Raw genomic sequence first — 24,227 nt, forward strand, 5'->3', positions numbered from 1 at the left:
ACTAGTTAATAGATTTAGGATGTAAACACTTGGAAATATTAGTGTTACCTGAAAGTAAATATATAATGATCACTTGAAGATGCTTGATGCAGTTTTTCATTTTGAAATAAAACTGTTACATGCTTGTAATATATTCTGTAATTTACAAATATTTAATTGGGTAATTAATTTTTGCATTTGCTTAAGCTGATTTTAGAGCAACTATTACTATCCCTTTAGGACACAAGGTAGAATGAAAGACAGAAGAAAAACTGCCATGACTTAATACATTTTTAAAGGAAAAACTGCATGTTTTCATCATCATTTGTTAAATTGTGAACCTTGTCACTATGGAACTTCAGAAACCACGTGATGGGCTTTTTTCCACAAGTCATGTTTCCTTGGCTTTCAGTGCCCGCGAAATTTTTATGTATTTGTAATATGAAGGGAATCCAATACAAACTTAATAGTATGTGTATTTCATTTCACTTAGATCTTTAAAGCTTAGAGAATTAACCCTCCATAACAATTACACAAATCACTCACCTCCATTGTTTCGTTTTGGAGTGCCATTCCACAAGTCCCACAAGGACTATTCCCAGAGCTGAGCATACCTGCTGCCTCGGCTGAAATAACCACAAACTTCTGCTTGAACCGGAGTGACTCTTCCTGCTCAACCTGAGACAGGATTTAGCCAATTTGGTCTGTCAGGTTGTTGAATCTTCTGCATTTTCAGCCTTTCAGGCATCTTTGTAAAACGATTTAGCTCAATGATGAAGTTAAGTGGTAGGGGGGAAAAATCGCTATGTGTAAAAAGCAAATGAGTTTTTAAAGAATTAAAAATAATCTCTATGAGAAATTACATCTAAATTATCTATGTGGAAATTAAGTTTAGCTCTTGTTAACACTTCTGTAGAAACACACATTTTGATTAAGCCAAATAAACAAACAAAAATCCCTAAAAGTAGGCATAGTCATTTATCTGTATACTCACAAGTATTTTCCTCTTTCCAGATCATCAGTATTTTTTTTTCGTGCTTTATTAGCTTCATTTCCTTTATTTCCCATTATTCGTGGAGAGGTTTTCTAAGACTAAATTGATTCTCTGCTTACTTCTTATCTGTGAAGTCACTTCAGCAAAATAACTCTTGGGAGTTATGTTGTCATCTCTCGTCTGCATCCCTCAGCTTGAGCACTCAGGCTGTTGCTGCCCTACCCCTGCCCTAAGGCGTGGAGGGAGAGCGCTCTGGCTGTGCCAGTCTGTTCACCTACCTCCCTTTTGAGACTGGGGGGGGGGGGGGGGGAGGCCCGTGGGGGGCGGGGGGAGATGGATGTCCCAGTGACGATTTGAAACCCACATAATTTGTAAGTTTGCCATAACTTTTTTTTCCTGTTTCTTGCTTCTTTGATAAACTCTACATTGTCATTTCAAAACCTCTTGCCAGCATTATTCATTACCACTGTAGCCATCCACACAATGAAAAATATTTGCATACCTCTTTGACATAGTGATGGATGCCATGACTTTTCAGTGAGGATTGTAGTGGGGGATGTCAGGGTTAGCATGCTTTCAGAACTCCAAAGGAAAAAGTGAAATTTTTTTTATTATTTCATTTCAAAGGATTCTGATGCAAAAAGGGGTTTTTTTCTAAGTTTTGCCAAGATTTCAGCAATTGATTACAGATTTAAAAGATAAAAATAATCATGACAGCATTGCCATGCCAAATACATATATATAGCCATGCCATATGTATATACACACTCAGGTACACACATACACACACATACAATTGAACTTCTCAAATAATACTACTCAGTACCACCTGGGTGTTAATTTAAGTTTGGAACAAGTGAAATATATACCACTTAGGAGAGTGTAACTTTTTGTCTGACCACGAAGAGTGGGGGGAAAGTCACTGCTATAGCTGATACTTTTTGTTCATGATGAAGTTTTTAATCAGTATAGAGAAAGCTACATTTATTTCATTTTGTCAAACCAAAAACATACTACTTAACTGCCTTTATATAAAAGCTAACATGACATGTCAAAAAGAATAGCGTAACCCTCGGTATATATTGAACTGGCGAAAGAGTTAGGAACAGTTTGGCAAAGATGAAATACAAAGTTCATTTTTGTATAATTTTCTTTTCATTCACATTCATACCAGGTAGACTTTGTCAAATACCTACAGTAAAGAAGAACTTGTTCATGCATGCAGAACAAAATAAAATAAGATTAAAAGCTCCAGGAAATCAGCCTGCTTCAAAAAACCATTAAAGTGTGCCTATCCCTCAAGCTTTACAAATGTGCTAATTGTCGTGTTTCAGTCATGTAAATATGTTTCAGCATAAAGTAACCAAGATTTCCTGTTATGGAAGCACTGCCGTCTGGGGCTGTGGGGGCGGGGAGGAGCGAAGGAGGCCTGAAGAACACACTGTAATGAAACCTGCCTCTGGGCAGTGCATGCTTCAGTTCTGAATGCCCAGAAATACTTCGCAGGCGCTCCAGGCTGCCTAGCAATGGGGATTTCTAATTCTGGCTAGCTTGACAAAGTAAATACAACTATTGAACATAAGGCAGCTCCTAATAAAAAACAACAATCCCCCCCTTGTAAACACCTACATTTGGCCCCATTAAAAATTCTTTCTTCATACCCAGGAACTAGCAGACCCTTAAATGTGGGGGTCTCCAAGTAACTAAAGAACTGCTGGGAGGTGCCATGCCATCAGGATGCTTTACACTCCATTCCCACCAGGCTCGTCATAGCCCATCGAGGGTTTCGTGGAGCAACGTTCTGCATGCACGGGAGGGCATTATGCAAGCGAGCACTTGGTGGTTATGTTCTCAGGACTCATTCGTGGACAGCCAAAGGCAAATCAATGTATTTTCATAAATATACATATATTTATGTACAGTTATACACAGTATATACAAGAATACGTGAGTACCACATTTCTAAGAGGAATATTTATCAAAAGCTGCCAGTTTTGAAAGTGTTTTAGAGGAGGATACTACTATAATAACTCAAGCAATTACCTGATGTCAAAATTGCCTGATTTCTGCTTTTTTACATCTTAGAATTCACCTATTCCATAGCTTCAGTCCAGCCTCTGCCAACCCCTAAGTTGAACAGTGAATCTGCTGTAGTTTTCAAATTCTCTAGGATTTAGGGATCACCGTTGAGTTTACACACATTTATCTGCTAGCAGTTTACTTACTGAGGAGAAGGCTTCAGATTATAGTGAGGAGGAAAACATACACTTGAATACTGGTAGACAGAAACAAAGAGAATGTTACCCTTTGTCACCTCCAGAGTAGTTCCCATATGCTTTAAAAACCAAACGGTGATAAAAAGAAATTCCCCCATATTGGTAGTTTGAATTTATTTCTGAAAGGATCATTGTTGTTGTTTTTTAAGCTCAACTTTCAGGTCTAAAACACTAGGTTCCTAAACTGTCTTCTTATTCTGAAGCTGTCTGAGAAGTAGTACCCAAAATATTGCTCTAAAATGTTTCCTCACTTGTCTGGGGCAGAAGAGGGGCTTCCTGGGACAAAGCAGGCCCGGAGAGCCTCCATCTGAATGACAGTCCCCCCACAGAAAAAGCCCAGTCTTCTCTGGTTTACTGCCACAGCCGCCGTAGGCCCTAATCTCAAGCATCTCTCAGCTTGGCCCCCTGAAACTTAATTCAGATTCTACGCACTCTGGAACTTACATGCTCCTGCCTGCATTGTGCGTCCCAGAGCCACACAAGCCTTGGGTTCAGCAGCCGTTATAGACCCGGAGAAAGGTTGCCAAGAGTGAGAAGCCCCGCTGCACAATGAAGGAAAGATGAATGGAAGGAAGTCAGTCGGGGAGATAGGAGGAGTCTCACTTAGGCAATCAGGGGGTCACGGGGATGGCCGTGCGTGACTTGTCCATCCCGTTCCTCTATCCTGGAGGAGAAGCGAATCGGGGCTGGGGGAAGACATCGTTCACAGCGTTTCTACTATCCGAGTTTAAGAAACAATTTAAATCACCTTATTCCAACTGTTACCATTTTTATTTTCAGTCTTGCTCATGTTAGAACAGTAATGAGAATAAAAGATGCAAGAGAAAAGATGAGGAAAACAAAAGAAAGAGATTCTGCCTTTAATTTGTATAGATGGTATAGCCATTTTAAGCAAAGTGCTCCAGAAATAATCTAGTTTGTTCTCTGCTGGTGTAGGAAATAAGGAAGAAAAATATAACACAACTCTCCCACATCTTAAGTGTCTGAAGTTCAGGAACATTGGGACAGAAACATGGTAGTGTTATTACTGTGTAGTCCCAAAGATTCTGACTCACATTTTAAGAGGATTAAGTTCATCAAACCATCCCCACAAACAGTACCTCCAAAGTCTCTCCTTGATCATTTCACACAGAGCCAACCCCTGCAACTGCAGTCGTCTTGTTGGGCAGGCATGACATGGCGAACCACTGCTCCCCTCAGGAGGATGGTGGAAGTAAGGGGTACTGTGGGTCACTTAGTGGATAGAATGTTTCTTCTGAATCTGAAGAAAGGATCTAGAACAGCCAGTATATGCCACCTTTTGGAAAATTCTGTCCTTAGAGACAGACACGTGTGCAACAGTTGTTGTTTTCTATTAAAAATGTCCAGGTGTGCCCTGTCCAGGTGGCTCAGTGGATTAGAGCATCATCCCATACACCAGAAGGTTGCAGGTTCGATTCCCAGTCAGGGCATGTGTCTTGGTTGCAGGTCCCCTCCCCTGTTGGGGTGTGTATGGGAGGTAACCAGTCAGTGTTTCTCTCTCAACATCCATGTTATTCTTTCTCTTTCCCTCCATCCCTCTCTCTCTAAAATCAATAAACACATCCTCAAGTGAGGATTTTAAAAAAGAGAAGAAACAGAAAATGTCCATGTATGGCTTTGTAAGGAAATGGATGAGATAGCCCTGGTGTTCAGAGAAATACGTTTATATCACTTCCTTATACCCTTTGCTCACTCACCACAACTTACAAACCCTACACGATCTGACGCCTTCCTACCAAGCCAGACTCCTCAGAGCCACTCCCCTGTTTGTTGACTGCTCCAGAAAAGGGGACACACTGTCCTGTCCTTTAAACATGCCAAGCTTATTTCTGCCTTAAGGCACTTATATTTTATCACCTCTGCCTGGAAACTTCTCTTTGCAGGTCTTCCTAGATCCCTTCACCAATTTACTTCTTAGCTCAAATGTGCTCTCCAGAAAGGCCTTCACCAGTTAAACTGTTCCTAGTAAGTAGCCCAGCCAATGTCCCATCGCCGTGTTTATTTCCTTGAAAGCACCTCTCACCGTCTGAATTACCGTCTTCATTTCTGCTTTCCTGTATATTAGCTGCCTCTCCTTGAGTTGTGTAAATATCTCTGTATGATCCCTTTCTGGTAGTAAGTTCTGTGAAAGCAGCAATTTGCCTGTCTCATTCGGTATTTTATCTCCAGTGTTTAGGAAAGTTCTGGCACATAGAGTAATGAATGAGAATGTGGGCTTCAAAGCCAGACTGCATAAGTTCAAATTCTATTCAAATGTACCAAAGTTGCAACATCACTTCTGCTCTTTTCAGACTTGGTTGCATGGCTTACAAGTAACTGAAAGGAAAGTGTAGAAGTAAAGTCTTTATTCAGGATGGCCATATATCCAAGGGATTTTCTGCCAAGGGGATAAGGAAGAGTACATATTCCAGGATAATTATCAGTCTTTATCATAGTCCACAAACCCTTCAAACCCTTCAAACCCATCAGTCTTTATCATAGTCCACAAACCCTTCATACCCACAGGTACTGCCCCTTCAGGAGTGAGTGGGGAATCCTCCTGTCTGCAAACTGCAAAAATCCTCTGCCTGTCTGTAGTCCCAGTCCTGCTCTTGGAAAGGAACTCCCTTGTTATCTGTCCACTGTAACCCTCCGGGACATTATTCCTTGTCCAGTATCTCATTTGTGGCTGCATGCAGTTGCCTTTGGGGAGTCTGCAGTTTTCACAGCCCACTTATTGATAGGTCAGGTTTGGGGACCTAAGATTGCTCTAGGGATTGAATAATCATAGACTGTTGACCAAGCTTGTGGCTCCTGTGGCAATACAACTCCCTCAAGACTTTACAAGGTTCCCAGTCTATTTGCTTCCCTTCGATTCCACATGCAAATAATCACAGCCCAAGAGTTGTCTAAACATAGTTCCAGGATTCAGCTGCAGGAGACAGATCCCATCTAATTATTTTATGCAGAAAAAAAAGTATATACTGGAAAATTGGGGGCTATCAAATCACTGCAAGGGCCAGAGACTGTTGCCACCAAACTGGTCTCCAGAGGAGCCGCTACCTCCACCACAGGCAGGAAGGTGCAGAATTGGGAGGCCACCACTGACGCTGTTCACTGGAAGTGCACACCTCCAGGGCTGCAGTTTTGGGGTTACTAAGTTCCTGGTACCTCCACTGCAAATGCTCCTTGTCCCCCATGAAGCAAGAAACTGGATCCTGAAACTGGTCTCCCTGCTACTTCAGGGATAGATTAGATAGATACAGATGCAGATACAGATGCAGATGCAGATACAGATACAGATACAGATATAGATACAGATACAGATATCCCTGCAACAGAGCTTGCCACTTGCAGTCAAGATAGCTCCTGCTTTTCTATCCCACCTCCTAAATCTAGTCCAAATGCATCTAATTAGATAAGCCTAATTCAAAGCTTTCTAGCCTCAGGCCTGCAGACAGGCCCACCACAGGGAAGTTGGAATGCATGCTTGTCCACCACAACTGTTGCTGTTACTTGGTAAGACTTGAGTCTTACTTTCTGGGCTGTCTATTCTACCCATATCCCTCTTTTCATCTTATTAGTAACCAGCTGGAGCCATCTAGACTGTTCAGCTTGAAAGGGAAGGCAACACCCCTAATCCGACTTTTGTCTCAGACCTGGCTCCCTCTTTAGGCCAGCCTCTCAGCAAGGGTACTTCACCAAGGCTCAGGGGCATGGACATCTCCCGTGGAGGTTGCCTGCTGCCGTGCGCACAGGCAGAGCCAGTTGGGCGACTCAACCCTCTGAGGCCCCAGGTGACCGAGCCCGTAGTCGATGTAGGTGGTGGGCTGTGTGTGGAGCACCTTTTTTACCAGGGCCCCAGTACCTCCCATCTCTTCTTCCAATTTCTATCACTCTGACCTAAATTATTCTTTTCCTTTTATAAATAACTTTGCTGAAAGTGACAAGACACAGTTAACACACCAGTATTCTGAATTTCTCCAACGTTTTGCCTAGAGCCAGTGATGAGGAGATAAGGTTTGCCTTCTAAGTTTTCACAGGCATAACCAGGGCACCAGCTTTCCAATCTGCAATATCTGACCTCGTCGCCCACCTTCCACCCGCTAAGCCAGCACGTAGCATGATCCCAGAATTCGAACGTTCCATCTTCCAGGTACCAAGTTCTGCTGTAAACAGGATATAGTTGAGGCTGTTATTACAAAGACCCAAAAGTGTGGTGGCTTACATAGTATAGAAGTTCATGTATCTCTCATAAAAGCCCAGTTTGGTGGCCCTTGGCTGTGTTGGTGGCCAGATGGTGTCAGGAGACCCTAGACTGATTTTATCACTTCATGGTGCCCTCTTCAGCCCGCAGTTTCCAGGGGATGGCCCAGGGTGGCCATTTCAGCAGCCGTCCTCAAGTCCACGATTCAGCAAGTGCTAGGTCGTCCCAGCGTTCATGGAGCCTGGAGTGAGAATGCAGATAAAGGACCCTAGTTTTTATATGACTGCATATGTTAAAATTATTGAGCCAGCAAACCATTAAATATGTTTTATCTTCCTCCCTTTACAAATATACCTTCCTAGAAAGCCAAGTTTAAATTTAGGATCAGGGTTCCACCCCAGAACGTGGAGACAGAGGGAAAACTGGCCTTTGTCCCACCTCTTTCCTCTTCCCACCCCTGCGTCCTCCCCACACACACACACACAGCCGAGCGCACGTGCCTGGAGACACCAGCCCACCCGTCCACACCCTGTCCACACACCCCACATCCAGCAGTCCCTTGGCTACTCCTGGGGCCCAAGGTGTGCCCACAGACCGCACAGTCTGCCCTTGGGGGCTGAACCTGGGGAAGAGAGCTTTGCGGGCTTCGTGGCCATTTGGACATGGAGTTCTGAGGTTTGAATGCCCAGAGCATGTCCTATAAAGAAGGGTTCAGGCTCTTTACAGGCACAACCCCTTCGTCCTATAATTTCTCACCCCATGAGGAGGGGTGGATCGGGGCCCTCTTGCCAGGGCCAAATAGTGATGCCAAGGGAAAGGAGAATTAAATGGCACCTCCCTCGCTTTAAAAATCTCGCCCTGAACTTAACCATATAGCACTTCTGCTCAAGGTGAAGTGACCAGAACTGAATCACTCAGCCCCATGCATTGGCAGGGGAAGCTGGGTAATGTGTCCTATATTCTGGCAGGCCACGTGTCCCACCAATACTCAGAGATTCTTTTACTCACTGCACAGGAAGAGAGTAGATGTTGGGAGTAAGCTAGCAACCTCTGCCACAGACACGTGCCTTTTGACAAATCACACTTCTGTTTAGACAGGTGAGTTCTTCGCAGTCTGCTTTCAGAGAGGTGAGTTTGGAGACAAGACGATACTGTCAGTCATAGTTGATGGTCAAAATAATTGCGCACCAGAGCATCTTTCCATGGGCAGCCAATATGTAACATCCCAGCGCTGAAATTGTGTCTAATTTTCAGGTCAGTCAGTAAGAACCAAATGATTTTTTCTCATGTCAAAGTATATGATATGATTATAACATTCAATAAAGGCAATTTTCATCTTAAACCCTGAGAAGGAATTGGATCTTAAACAAACAAAACCTAAAACTTGACCATGCTTGGCAGAGTTTTTTCTGGAAATATTCAGCCACCACCAAATGTATACCTCCAACCCAAAAAGAACAAAAACTGGTTCTGGCGTGGTTACCCCTGGTGCATCATGTATGAGAGTGACACAGAACTCTCCAAAATGGGGCAGATGCATCATCCTCATTGCAAAACTTTAACCAGATGTAGAATAATTGCAACCTCATATTGCATTTGTAATAATGCAATTTGTAATAATGCAATGTAGAGCTTATGGAATAATATAAATGTAACCATGTAAAAATATAATAATTACATCATAGCATATAACACTGATTTTTTAAATAAAGATTTTATTTATTTATTTTTAGAGAGGGGAATGGAGGGAGAAAGGGAGAGACACATCAGTGTGTGGTTGCCTTTTGAGCACCCCCTACTGGGGGCCTGGCCTGCAACCTAGGCATGTGCCCTGACTGGGAATAGAACCAAAGACTTTTTGGTTCCCAGTCCAGCCAGCGCTCAGTCCACTGAGCCACGCCAGCCAGGGCTGATTTTTTTACATAAGTTGAAATGACACTCTAAAACCTTGTGAAGAACTAACAGCAATACTGTGATGATGAACGTATCGAGCCTGCTTCATCTGTCTCCTCCCTTCTGTCGTCCTTCCTGTGCCACTGGAAGGAAATCGGCCTTCCACAAAGGAAAGGAAAATCTCTCTTTTTTATGTGTTGAGCAAGAGAGGCTGAGTGTTACTTTCACCCCTGCCCTGTGGGCTGTGGAGGCATTGGGGGTGCGTTTCCTCGGTCAGGAACTAAGAATGGAGCCCCAGGCAGTTGGCGGTAACTCACACCTTGAGTACTGAATACTTCTGGAAGGTGTATTGGCCCTTCCCAATACTGTTGAGAAATTGTCTCCCAATATCTATTTGCCCCTTCGTCCATAGTAATACATTTGTCAAACATTTTTATATATTTTAAAACATTTCCCAGCATTCCTTGCAGTCAGGTATAGCCACATCTAAGCTGTGGACATGAGTAGAAGCCGTGTGTTCAGCTTCCAAACCAACGTCTTGCCTTCTTGGTCTCTTCCTCTTCCCGTTAGCTGAGAGAGAACAAAACCATCAGCCTGGGAGCCAGAATTGGAAACCCCATGTTGAGGATGGCAGACCAGCCCTTCAGCTCTGAACTGCCTGACCTCTGGGCTGTAAACGGGGAGAGAAATAAATAATAAATAACTTCTACCTTTTTTTAAACTGTTCTTTGGAGGAGATGGGAGTGTCTCTATATTACAGCTCCTTGGCCTATACGCTGATTCATCCCCACCCATTCAGAGCTGTGCCTCCTAACACAGAGCAAGGCCCCGAAACCAGCAAAGCCTGGTCCAGGCGGGGGCATCTCACGGCTCTTGAGGGAATCTGCAACCACGGTGTTCGTTAACTTGTTTCCTCCTCGTTAAGTAAAGAAGGGGAAATTCTTTCAAAACTTGACCAGAGAAGCTTTGTTTTCTAACTTTTTTGTATTATTTTTTCAGCAACAAAAACATGTGCAAAAATGGACTTTTCAAATCAGATGGACCCCAAATTGCCTCCTTAATACAACCAAGCAATTTTCCTTGGCCTGGAAGCCAGGCACCTTGCGTACTCCATGTTCACTACAGTGTGACTAAGTGTGAGGGAAATTGTTTAGACTTTCTCAGTCTTTGCCGAAGCAGAGGCTGTGACTGCAGAGCTGCAGGAGAGGACAGTGTGCACTCGACGCTCAGGCGCGGCCCAGGGACTGAGCCCTGCTGCCCGAGGCTGATGTTCCGTTGCTGCTGCTTATGATGATGTTGGTTGTTTATAATTACACAGCTGTAATTATATTTGTAGATTCACTTCTTGCCTTAATAAACTCACTGATTTTTATCTTTTATACATATGTATTTTTATGAACAACTTCAAATCCTTTTTTGGCTCAAGAAAAGTATAAATAAATCTGTGTCGTACCTGAGAGTTCGTAGAACACTCAGGCATCTCATTTAATCCTGAAAACGTCTGGTGAGGGGGGAATTATTCCCCCGTGATAGAGGGAGGACCCTGAGGCACCTTATCTGAGATCACACTGAGAGGGCGTGACAGAGGGAGGGGTCACTGCGTCTGTCGCTGGCTGTCTCTGTGAAGGGACTGGTGTAGAACCTGGATGTTCTAAGCTGTTCACAAGTTTTCGTTTAAATTGGCTGTCTTTGTTTTTTCAATTACAGTTGCTATAGCATTATTATATTAGTTTCAGGTTTACACCATAGTGATTAGACATTACGTAATTTACTAAGTGATCATCCCGATAAATCTCTCACCCATCTGACACTATACATAGTTATTAGAAAATTATTGACTATATTCCTTATACCGTCCTTTACATCCCCATGACTGTTCCATAACAACCAATTTGTACTTCTTAATCACTTCACCTTTTTCACCCATCCCCCAACCCCCCTCCCATCTGGCAACCTTCAAAATGTTCTCTGTATCTGTGCATCTGTTTCTGTTGTCCTTGTTCATTTATTTTATTTTTTAGAGCCAACTGTTGATAGATATGTATTTATTGCCATTTTATTGTTCATATTTTTATCTTTTTTTTCTTCAAGAAGAACCTTTAACATTTCCTATAATACTGGTTTGGTGATAATGAACTCCTTTAGCTTTTTCTTGCCTGGGAAACTCTTTATCTGTCCTTCAGTTCTAACTGATAGCTTGGCTGGGCAGAGTAAGCTTGGTTGTAGGTCCTTGCTTTTCATCACTTTGAGTATTTCTTGCCTCTCCCTCCTGGCTGGCAGAGTTTCTGTTGAGAAATCAGCTGACATGTCTTATGAGAGCTCCCTTGTAGGTAACTGATTTCCACTTGCTGCTTTTAAGAGTCTCTCTTTGTCTCTGATCTTTTGCATTTTAAATATGATGTGTCCTGGTGTGGGCCTCATCTTTTTGGGACTTGCTGTGCTTCCTGGACTTGTATATCTATTTCCTTCACCAACTTAAGGAAGTTTTCTGTCACTACTTTTCTAATTAGGTTTGCAACGTCTTGCTCTCTCTCCCCTCCTCTCAGCACCCCCCCCCCCACGTTGTGAATGTTGGTATGCTTGAAGTTGTCCAAGAGGCTCCTTACACTGTCCTCATTTTTTTTTTCAGGATTCTTTTTTGTATGGTGTTCTGATTGGGTGTTTATTGCTTCCTTATAATCCAAATCTCTGGTTTGGTTCTCGGCTCATCTACTGTATTGTTGATTCCCAGTAAATTATTCTTCATTTCAGTTAGTATATACTTCATTTCTGACCGGTTCTTTTTTATGCTGTTGAGGTTCTCACTAAGTTCACTGAGCATTCCCATAACCAGTATTTTGAACTCTGCATCTAGTAGATTGCTTGTCTCCATGTTGTTTAGTTCTTTGCCTCTTCGTCTCTTCATTTTGGCAGCCTCCCTTTGTTTGTTTCTATGTATTAGGCAGGGCTGCTATGTCCCCCAGGCTTGGTAGCGTGGCCTAATGCAGTAGGTGTCCTGTAGGGTCCAGCGGCCCAGCCTCACCTATCATCCAAGCTGGGCACTCCAGGTGTGCCTCTGCCGTGTGGGCCGAGTACACCCTCCTCTTGTACTTGAGCCTTGATTGCTGTTGACATGTCAATGAGAGGGGTTTACTCCCAGGCCACTCAGCCACAAGGACTGGCTTCGACTACCAACCTCTGACCACTGTGAAAGATCAACTGTGCAGGGGCACACCCCATAGAGCAGTACTCACTTCAGCGGGGCTCTGGTGCCCACAGAGTTCACCCCTTGAGCGTGTGGCTTGTGGGGGTGGTTGGGTGGTGGTGCCTCAACATGGTCTAAAAGTGTCCACTGGATACGCTGGCTCTGGGGCTTCCCAGGAGGTGCAGGCCAAGGTCAGCCACCATCTGTGTTCTTCCCAGGGCTGTCCAGCTTGAGCTACAAAGTGATCTGCAAATGGCTGCTGCTTACTAGTGCTGGTTGTAGTGGTACCCAGATGAGGTCAAACTGCAAACCAAGGCTGGTTGCTGCTAGTGCCAGGCCTGGGGACACTTAGCAAGAGGTATGGGGCATGCTGAGACCAGATGCTTCTCATTTGAGAGATTTTGGGAAAATCTGAAGCATGGGCTAAGGCAGGCCATTCACATGGAAAAACCACTGGAAACACCTTAAGTGGGCCCGAAAGTTGGGTGGGGCTGGGCCTCAGGGAATCACCAGGGTAGAGCACACAGTGTGAGCCAGGTTGATGGATTCTCAGCTGTGGCACCCACCTGCTGGCTCCATGTGATGAGGGCTGTGCTAGCACTTCCATCCAGGAGAAAGCTGCCCCCCAGCTCTCACTCTGATGCAGCAAAGTCCATTTTCTCCCAATGTGTTTCCGATGCCCTTCAAGCTGCTTGTTCAGTGCTGGAGCTCAGAAGGAGTGATTTTAGGACTCCTCAGAAGGAGCCCCAGTAAGTCCATGTGTGGGCCCTTTAAGAAGAACTGCCTAGGACCCTAGAAGCCCTTCATCTTCCTCGGCCTCAATCCCCGCTGGGTTTTTCAGACTGAAGTTATGGGGACTTCTCTTCCTGGCACTGGAACCCCGGGCTGGGGTGGGGAGGGGACCTGGTGTGGGGCTGGGACCCCTCGCTCCTCTGGGGGGACATCCACAGCCGACATCATCCCCATTTTAAATCACCACAGGTGGGCCATTCTGCATCTCCACTCCTTCTACCAGTCTTAATGTGGCTTCTTTAATTCCCTAGTTGTAGGACTTCCATTCAGCCAGATTTGGGGCAATTCTGAATGATGGTTATTCTGTAGTTTACTTGTACATTTTTCTTTTAGAGAGAGAGAGGAAGGGGGGAAGAGAGGGAGAGAAGCATTGATGTACATCAATACATTGCCTCTTGCACACCCCCAACCCAGGGATGCGCCCTGACTGGGAATTGAACCAATGACCTTTTGGTTCACGAGCTGGCACTCAGTCCACTGAACCACACCAGCCAGGGCAGTTCAGTTTTACCTCTGATGTGGTTGTGGGAGGTTCTGAGTACCGAGTTTACCTATGCCTCCATCTTGACTGGGAGTCTAAAATTAGCTGTTTGGAAGAAAGAAAAAAAAACTCTTAGGAAGTATTTGGAAATATTAACACCTATTTCTGTTATTTCAAATAATATATAAAGTGTGACTCTTCAGGAAATGTGAGAAGTTTCCAAAGGATTTAAACAAACCTCTATTCACCTGTTAAGGGTTAAAATGTTCTACATCAATTGTTTTCAGAAAACAAACAGGGCCTGATGGTTTGGTCTTGGCATAATACAGAAACTATACATTGATTAAACTTATTTTAATGGTCATTGACCTGCAATTTGTCTCAAATCCAGTTGTAATCTAGATTCATTATCTCGCCCCTTCTGTGTGGGGACTGCGAGTGCTGAGCACAGGCCTGGCAGGCTGGGAGGAAAGGAATTAGGAAGGGAACTCTGGAGCCAGGAAAGCCAGCCCTACGCGTCTGTAAGATCCGTTTATTTACTAACTCGAGAAGAAACAAAATAGAGACAGTGTCTTAGCCCAACAAAGAGAGATGCCTACAGAGGGGGAAGAATCTCCAGGTCCGGCTCGGTGCGGCACCTCCTGAAGTGCAGCCACAGCAGAGAAAGCGCTTCTGTTGCTCCTCCTTTATTCTGACCCAAGGCTTCCTCGGGGCCCAAGGGTACCTTTTGGCAGGAGCTCCGCTCATCTGCGAGAGTATTTTACTGGCCTCGCTGTCCCCCACCTTGTATCACTAGAGAAAAGGGGCCCGTCGATCCAGAGGGATTACTGTAATCACCCAGGCCTCTGAGGGAAATCGGGAGTTCTCATACCTTTCCCAAATCTCCTCGCCTACATAAAAAGCGTCATTTTAGACAAGCAGTAATGGAAAAAATAGGCATCCAGCCAGGTAGGCATCTCCTGCACGAGCAGCATAATGCCTTCCTTCCAGACTCGGGGGGGTGGGGAAACTGGTGGGAAAATGTCCCCTTTAAGATGAAGGATATGAGAAAGATGACTACTTTGATTTGGTTTACAAGGTTGAAAATAGTCTTTTCTTTATACCCTGATTTTTATTTAAACCCTCACACACTGAAGCCCCAAGGTCTGAAAGTTCACACACCCCTGCAGCCTTGCAGCCAGAAGGAGGGCCCCGTGCTATGCAGAGTGTGGGACCGCGTATTTTCTCAGAAGACAGATCTGGGGGCCCGCAGCATCTGAACATGCACTTGTCAACTGCGTAAGTGCTTTGGAAGCCTCCGAGGAGAAGTCCCTGACACACCTGGCAAGCCTGGAACCTGACCTCTCCTTCTTCCTCGCTGCTTCACATCGCACTGACATGGTGCACAGGGGGGCGGCTCCGAGAGGAAGGACACAAAACCCACTGCTTGAGAATTTAGACTGCAGAGTGAGCTCGTGCAAGTCAAAATCCACACAAGCCGACAAAATCACACGCAGACTCACATATGTCCAAAGCCATCCTTGGGGCTTTTCCCAAGGACACGAGTATATAACTAGCCTTTGCAATGTAGCATTTGGTTAGAAACATTTAATCACATTGCCCCCAATTTTCGTGCTTAGAAGTTACACCCAAATGGATATTTGACTTCAAAGCCATTCAACCTGAAAGATTCCCAAGCACGTCACACGTCACATTTAGCTGCCTTCGCTATGAAGGGCTTTCAGCCAGATGGCTCCCACTTACCATCTAGAGAAGTAGAGGCAGAGAAATTTTTTAGCAAATAGGTAAGCTCCTAAAATAAACTGTATTATGCTGGTTCTGAATAAAGTACACTGGTTTCCTCATTTGGATATCAGAGCTGTAGAACCCTTCACCCGAATGCATCTTGAAGATACATGAGCTCTACTGTTAAGCAAATCACCATTTCTACACGTAGAATCCAGTTCATTATTTAACATCTAGCCCATCTCCATGAAGCTTTATTCCTGCTCCCCTCTCCCCTACCATGACTCCTGCCTTGTCCCTGCCTTTCTTGCAGACCTAACTTGGAATGCTCACTAGGAGCGTTACCTGTGTGCTTGTCTTATTCCCATTCCTGGATTGTAAGGAAGGGCGGAGTGCGGAAGGTGTTTTCTGTCCACATATCCTTTCCAGTGCCTTGCTTTGAGTAGTCTCTAAATATTGGTTGACTCCAGTTGATTTCCTAAATCAGGTCATCACCATCTGATCACCACCTGGCTTCATCTCTGTGAGGTCCTAACACACACACACACACACACACACACACACACACACACACATTCTTTAATGCTGAATGTGTTTTAAGTTTCAGTTAACCCACAGATCATTGCGTGTATCCTGGTCATTTTTCCTTTGCTCATCAGCAGTAACTGCAAGATCTTAAAGAAACATGAACACTCAGATACAGAATTAAATGTCTCTCTCCCTCCTGCTTCTGCACACAAGCGGTGATAGAGTGAATGCTACACACAAAGACATGCATAGCCTCAGATTGTGGAGTCACGCACGTCTTTCAGATTCCTGAGCCTTCCATGCTTTTGTTTCTCCCTGAAATCCTTGGTGGAGCAAACTGGGGTCTCAGCAAATGAAAGAATTATTTAAAACAAAGAAACAAATATGTCTTTATTAGAGCTTTTTAATCAATCAAGAAATAGATGTGTACTTACTTAATACGCGCTTAATATGTGACAAGCTGGGTGCTAAGACACAAATGAACAGTAGTATGTGAATATCACTCTCTGGGTCTTACAGCTTTTCCTGACCTTTTGACATCTTTGGTGATCACATGTCTGTGTGACAGTGTCTTTCACCCTAGATATATACGTATTAAAATGTGAGTGCATACGGGCAAACTGAAGTTGAGGAAGAATATTTTTTAAGAATCATTTTTAATGTTTTAAAATACTCTGATCCTCAGCACACAGCTTGTGTTTATGTGACAGTAAACAAGCCTTTTATCGGGAAAGAAACTGGCCAGAACATATGCTGGTGGATCACAATATTTTGACAAAAAAAAAATGGTTCTACCCTTTTTATCTTAATTTTTTTTTCATATTGGTGTTTTCCAAATGAAATGTTTCAGATGGGCTGTCTCCAGGTCAGTTCACCTCTACAAGGCCCTGGCTGGTCCTCCGTGGAGGGCCCCGCCCTGCCACAGTCACCGTCAGCCTCCCTCAGCCACCCGTGCAGTGCGCAACGGAGCTGTCCCTCTGAACTAGGATTTTTGTGAAGCAAATCGTATGGGCTAGGAGCACTAGTAGTTAAAGGGATTTGATAGAGATCCTTTTGAAAACCTAAAAAGTTCTTTTGAAATAGGAATATGTCTTCCCAATTATAGCAACTGTTTTGTAATTTCGGTCAGTTGGTACTTACATCAGCCTGTGTCTGTTTAAATCAGCCTATCCCTGGACAGAAGCAATTAGCACAGGGAGATGTTCAGAACTGCACTATACTTTGGAAAACACGACCCAACGCCCTGCATAAGAACAAACTCCCTGAGACCCGTGACAGATGTGACAGCTGACCCAGCTGAGCGCAGGAGAGCCATTGACCCTGTGATTGGGATCATTTTTATCATTATGTCAACATTTCTATGGAAATTGTAAGTCCCTAGAGAAAGCATATCCTTGAAATACAGTCGTCTTCAGGTAACTGTAACAGACCAAGGGAAGTGGGCGTTTGTGGGGATCCATAATTGCCGAAACCCTGTGTTCGATTGAAAAACAGCATCTGGAGCCCTGACAAAAAACAAAACAAAGCCAAAACACAACCCTGCCATTATTGTGTGGTTTTTTTCTATCATGCTTTTATTTATGCATTTCCATGGTTTTATTTTTTACCTAAATAAGAAGAATGTCAATACGTTTAGGTATTAGAAGGCCAATACGTTTGGACTCTGGAAATGTCCCCCTGAGAGTCCTGGACCGGTTTCTGTAACGGCTGTAACTGGGAGATCCAGGAGCAGTAGGATGATTGTATTGGGCTGCAGTCTGAAGAAGTGTTTTCGTAGGAATTTTATATGCAAGACTAAATGCTGATCAAACAGAGCATAATATTGTATCCTGAAGTGAGCTCGTGAAAGCAAAATTAATTTTTTCTTTCTTTCTTTCCTTCTCCTGCACTCTTCTGCCACAGCGGCTGCATTTGCCTCCAGACTTGTCAGACACAGTGAGCCGCTCAAGCAAACAGGATCTGGCAGAACCCGCCAAGCTGCCGGGCCCAGGCTGTGGCATGACGGCCGGAGGCAAGAAGCACCTGGACTTCTAGCGATTCCTCCTTAGCCGTTGCACGCAGAATTCTATGACACTCTAATTATGATTGCTAATGGCTTATGTAAATATTTTTCTTAACGATTTGACCCTCCAGTTCTTGAAAAACACAGGATTGCAAAATGAGGCCACCATTCCTAATTTTTCTAAACCACATTTTTGTACAGAAACAGTTACAGCACAAATACTTTCATTTTAACATTTGTTTTATGCTATATCTAAGGAGAATGAGATAATTTTATTTTTAAATAAAAGCAATTAAATGTCAAAAATTCAAGGTGCCTTCCAGTGGTCATCCATGCACATATATGAAGCACTTAGCTCATAGGAAAGTGCATGCCACAGGGGTAGTGTATAAAGCACTAGGAAATTCAAAATTGCGTATGAAAAACATATTTTCTCTTTATTTCTGAAAAAGTCACTTGCCACCAAAATTGCTAAGGTTTTTAAAACATGGAAAAATTTGTTTGCTGATATATGAAGACTAATAAAATAAATGTGCATTTATGCATCCTATTATTAAATTGCTGAAGACAAAATAATATATTGGGATTAAGACTCCATTAAAGATCATTAGTTTGCTATAATAGTTAAAAAATATAAAGAACTTGAGTGATAGAAAGCATAGAAAAAGAAGTTGATGGTCTTCTGTTCAGTAATCCTAAACAATTGAAGTCAGCACTATGAAATTATGTCAACACACATAATTCAGGGTTGAAATTCAAACTGACAGCTATATTAATGCTAGAATACTGGGAAAAACATGTATTGAAGCTTGGTGAGAGATTACAGAACATAGGTTTGAGACAAAGTAGAAAACTGAAGCTAACTCAGCTTTGCGTTGTATCAGGTAAACCCTTTGTTAATTATAAACAGTGGTCAGGCGTTCACATTTATAACAATGTAATCATGTCTTTTGGAGTTTATAGCATACTGAACCAGTTTTCCTATAAAACACTGGTTTTTTCATTATAGTTTCATATTCTCAAAGCTTCTGCCGAATACTAAACAAAATATTTTTTAAGTAATTTGTACATTTAAGTAAAAAGTTTCAATTTTAAAAAATCTGTTTAACATCTGTTAGGAGAACCTGAATTTCCAAAATACATTTGCAAATGTGTTAGAATATTTTGAAGCAGTTATAACTAGCATTTTAAGCAGTTTGCTTTTAATATACCACAAATTATCCTTTATTTGTTCTTGACAACATTGTAGAAAACAAAGACTAGGTTTTTAAACTGTCTAACGAATATGATGAATGTCAGTCACTTTAAAAAAAAACCCACTGTAGCATAAACACATACTGTATACAGCTTTTATTCAGAATTGGAATAATTGAATCAATGACAGTGATTCACCAGGATGTCAAATCTCTCCATCATATCCTGTCACTACCAGTTTACTTTTTGTGATCAAAATCAAAAAGACAACTATTTTGTCACCCACTATTTCATTAGTGCTAAAAACCAGGTTTCTTCTATTTTTTTAGAATGTCTGGTTTATTTTTTTCACTTCTTTTAATTCGAGAGACACAAATTCTTCCCCATTTTCATTTCAAAATAAAGTTTCAGAATTGATCTGTCAGTTAAAATTAAAGGGCTTTCATATTAAGCAGAGGTGCTTTTAAAATGTAAAGCAACTTCAAAAAAATCAATTTAGCCCATAGATAATAAATAATGTGCAGATACTCCACAAAAGCTTTGCTGTATCTTTTAAAAGCATTATGAACAATCTGAATAAATTCAAATGAGTATTTTAGTCACGTTGTTATTTTAATAACTCTCACCTTTTTCTTACTGTGTTGTGACTCATTTAAACAAACACACAACAGAACAATGACATAACATGTGACTGTGAAAATAAAATGTGAGGTCATCAGATATGCAAATTGCTTGTCAAAAATACTTAATAGGTCATTGATTTACTGCCTCCCATGTCTATAAAATTAACAGCCAATTACTAGTTAATAGATGCTTTGCAAGTAGATAAATACTATAAAAATTAAATGTGCATATTTGATCCCAACTTATTTTAAATATAAAAGAAACTTTTCAAACTCAGTAGAAGTGCATTTTGAACAGTAATGGCACCTGATTTTTTTCCAAAAATCAGATGCAAGTGCTTTGTTGTTCTGATTTACTAGGCAGGCTTTGCAAAAACTAGCTACTGAAGAGGGGTGTATATTTTTGTTCTCTTCCCATAAAAACCCACTCAGAACATGTGTTTCCCTTCCTTCTGGAAACATTATCAATTCTCCATGTGTTAATAACTTACTACATAAAAATATTGGCCTTCAATAATGCTACTGTAGGTATATAGACCATTTTGATACATTATGAAATATATACGCGATAAACAGATTTTTTCTAATTATCAACTTATCTCAAAGATATAAATACTTAAATAAGAATGCCAAACATACTATTTGAAATGTCCTTATAGCGTTTAAATGTTTCTAAAACTTCAAAACCCTTTATGGTATTCATTCCTTACACTAGACTTGCCCTTTTTAAAATGAGGTAAATATTTTGCTGCAATCTGCTCAGGTGCTGGGGTTTGGGGACCTTAGGAATTTCTTTTTAGGAGCCACCAATTTCCACTCTCCTTTTTCTCTCTTCCATGTATTTTTATCTCCACCTCCAGGATCCGTGATTACTAATGGTAGACAAAATAAAACTAGTTCAAAAGGAAAAAACACTCAGCAATTGACTCCCTGTCTATCTTTTAATTTTAAAGAATCAGACACAGGCATCCACATACAAAAGGAAAAGGGGGGTGACCCCTATTCATTTTTTAAGTCCATTAGGAATGTCATTCCTAACACATGTTAATGCTTTCCAAAGATATTCACCATCCACGTTGCCGAATTTAAGCAGCACTAACCCTAAGTACTTATACTCTGAACTTTAAAACTGAGCAGTGAAATTATTCAGAACGGACACAAAACAAAACAAAACAAAAGAAACAAGTGAGAGGTTTATTCCTGAGAAACAAAAAAAAAAGGGAAAAATTTGTGTTTGCTCTTGGTGTGCCAAACACACAAAAAAGAAAAGCTGCCTTCTTATATCTTGTTATGATTAAGGCCCAGGGTAAAAACAAGCAGTAAAATATAGGCACCACCCTAAGATGACAAAAACTTACCAAAAAAAAAAAAAAAGAGAGAGAGAAAAGCTGAATCTTAAAGTACTACTGTAGCTTAGGAACCTAGTTATGATAAAAAGTAGGATGAGATGATCCCTTCGGTGATGTCAAGAAAAACCAGTAGGTCACCACTTACGAGTTAGGAGGCACAGCTTTGGAGGGAAAATGTTCTGGAAATTCATTGAGGTCAAAATACTTTTTTACTCAGAACAATTTGAATGCTTCTTACTCAGACATGCATCTCCAGTCCTGTTCACCTGGTCTCCCTAAGTCAGGCAAGCTTAGAGAAAAACCATAGGCTGTAAGTCTTGCGTTTCTTCGGAGGACATCACGAATAGCGGGTCGCCATCCTGGAAGATGGCGTCAAAGCATGCCTGCATAGTCCCCATTGATAAATACATAAATACACCTATCAGCAAATAAACAAAAATAAATTATTTCCATAAGGAGTCCAAGGCCACCTGCCAGGCACTGCTTCCACACAGAGCTTGCTTGCCACGCTGTCCTGGGAGAGTACCCGGAGCTTCATTCAGAAGGACAGCTCACCTCCCCAGGGTGAGGGCAGAAGGCGAGGCAGCCGTTCCAAGCTGCTGGACCAGAGGGCTTCTGCAGCTGAGCAGCCAGTTCTTCGGACGAAGCCAGGCTATGCCACTGCGCCCTGGAAATCCTGACCCTCAGAGGACACGGATACGTGCCCAAGTGCACACACATACAGACCATGCGCTCCCACACACTCCCCTTCTCCCCTGCCCAGCTCCTGCACCCGAAGGGCCAGCCCCAGTTCTCCAAAGTCTGTGCTCTCTGCGCACAGAGCCGAGGGCCAGACCTGATTGCTTGACCCTGGCACAAATCATAGCCAGTTGGAAACCATCCCCCTTCTTGCAGGGAAGAAGCCAGCCAGCAGCTACAGCACACACCACACATAGCCTTTCCCTGACAGTTCCCTGGGCATAGGTCCCTCAGGGTATGGAAGCTGCAAAATGTCAGGAGATAGAAGCATCTCCATGAGCAATCATACCAACAGTGCATATGTATGCACACGCTGCTGCAGAAGTGTGCAAGCGTGCAGTGCACGCTCACATCGAGTCAAAGTACATGCACACATATAAAAGCTACAATCAACTTAGGGAGGTGTCTGTAAATGCTCAGCAACTCTGGTGGAATAAAAGTATTAACATACAGCATGCCAGAGAGATGCATCACACTTATCTGTTCACAAGTAATTCCTTAACTAGAAAATAGTAGATGTGGAGCTAGAAGGTTATTCTTCGAAGCCTCCATTTAATTTCTGTATTTCTGATCATTTGCCTTCAGGGTTAAAAAAAAAAAAAGTAGCCAGAGTACAATTCAGTGGAAGTGCATCTTTGTCCCAGGGGCTTTGGCCTGTGCAGGCATTTAATCTAGACTGCTAGAACCCCCAGCCTTTGACTGAAGTTTGCAGAAGAAAACTTAATATTATTGACTTATCCGTTGCACAGAACAGACGGAAATAAGTCTCAGACAGGCCTTTCCCACCCAACAAAGGCTTATTTCTTCCCATCTTTTTGCTTGGGCTCAAGCATTCCTGCCCTGCGTGCCGCCACTTTAAACATGATCAGATCTGTGCTTCATTGCGAATAACAACTGACCAACAATGGGCTCTGCTTCATAGATTTGGGAATGTTTGGCTTAAGCTGCCAATGACTGAAGGCCTTTAACTCCCACCGGCCAGTCACAGTCTGCTTTGTTGTTGTCTGTTGATGTGTCTGTGCTCATTATTCCTTGACATGCAACATCCCCCCTCCACCCTCCAACCATCCACAACCACACAGAAAGCGAGATTCAAATGGGAACAGCTGTAGTGGTTCAATGGGAAATGATGCCTCTGTGCAAAGGGGAGGGAGACAGAACAGGGAGAGGGCCTATTTGAGAAAGGCAACAGCTTTCAGAGAGTCTTGTGTAAGAAATCTACTTTTGAATATACTTCAGTGAAATCACTGTTGAAATAGACTGACAATGGAAATCTGCCCAGATGGAAAATGCCAGCCCTAATTCAAAAGACAATTCCTAGTTAATAGCTTGTTGCATTTTTTAAATTATTTCTAGACTTTGAGCTTTTGAATGAAACAGCTAGCTTGGAAATGTTACCATTTTGTATGTACGTTGTGGGTATTAATGGGCACAGATCTACACGCAGCTTCAAGCTGAATTTTTTTCTAACCCATTTCCAGTGTATGATGTCTCTAAGAATCATGTCTTTAAGAGTCATCAAGATTTAAAGTAGGGTATGCCTGAACATAACCATTGGTTCAGAATGTTAGTCTAACAAGGAAACAAAATTTGTAACACCACACTATAAGGTTTAAAAGAAAATAGTATAATAAAGGAAATACAAAGGCTTTGGCATGGTTTTTACAATCAACAATGGTTAATTTTGATATGTAGTTGTGAACAACTTCAAAACACTTAAGTTTAAAACTCTTGCAAGCACTTTTAATTGATTAGAAATGAATTCTAGATGCACAAAATGATTGGACTGTGAACAGTAATACAACTATATCTAAGAACAATTAACTTTTGCTGGCCAAAAAAGAAATGTAATGATTGCATGAAAATGTGTATAAAACATCTATAGAGTATTCTTGTCAAATATAAATGAAATTAACTTTATTATAGAAATCATTCTGAGGATTTCTAGGGAAGACAAATACTTACATTTTGACATAAAACAAATTGGATTATATCGAAGACACACTCTACCTTTTAGCTATCAACGTTTTTCTTCCTTCAATTTATATCTTACCCTTTTTTGCACATAAACTTCATCTGTTAACAACCTTTGGAAAACCAACAGATATTTCTTACATAAATCTAGTGCATGTTGTTCCAGGTTTAATTATATGCAAAGGAACGATACAAACTTGGAACCTCATTCAGTCCATAAACTATGAACAGATGGGTAGGAGTACTCGATATTTCTCGATAAAACTCTTAAATTCATGGCGAAGCTTG

The 24,227-nt window shown here is 42.3% G+C and overlaps 1 protein-coding gene across 1 annotated transcript in view; it reads left to right on the top strand.

Annotated features, from left to right (window-relative positions):
• Positions 1 to 19,853, top strand: part of ELP4 (elongator acetyltransferase complex subunit 4) — a 202,204-nt gene extending 182,351 nt beyond the window's left edge. The window contains exon 10 of the mRNA XM_045825782.1: positions 17,962 to 19,853. Within this exon, the coding sequence (XP_045681738.1) occupies positions 17,962 to 18,093 (132 nt within the window). The 3' untranslated portion in view covers positions 18,094 to 19,853. The remainder of the gene's footprint in view (positions 1 to 17,961) is intronic.
• The last annotated feature ends 4,374 nt before the right edge of the window (positions 19,854 to 24,227 follow it).

This window comes from Phyllostomus hastatus, unplaced genomic scaffold (genome assembly GCF_019186645.2).
Source record: "Phyllostomus hastatus isolate PE091 unplaced genomic scaffold, TTU_PhHast_1.1 phas_scaffold_585, whole genome shotgun sequence".
Taxonomy (NCBI): Eukaryota; Metazoa; Chordata; class Mammalia; order Chiroptera; family Phyllostomidae; genus Phyllostomus; species Phyllostomus hastatus.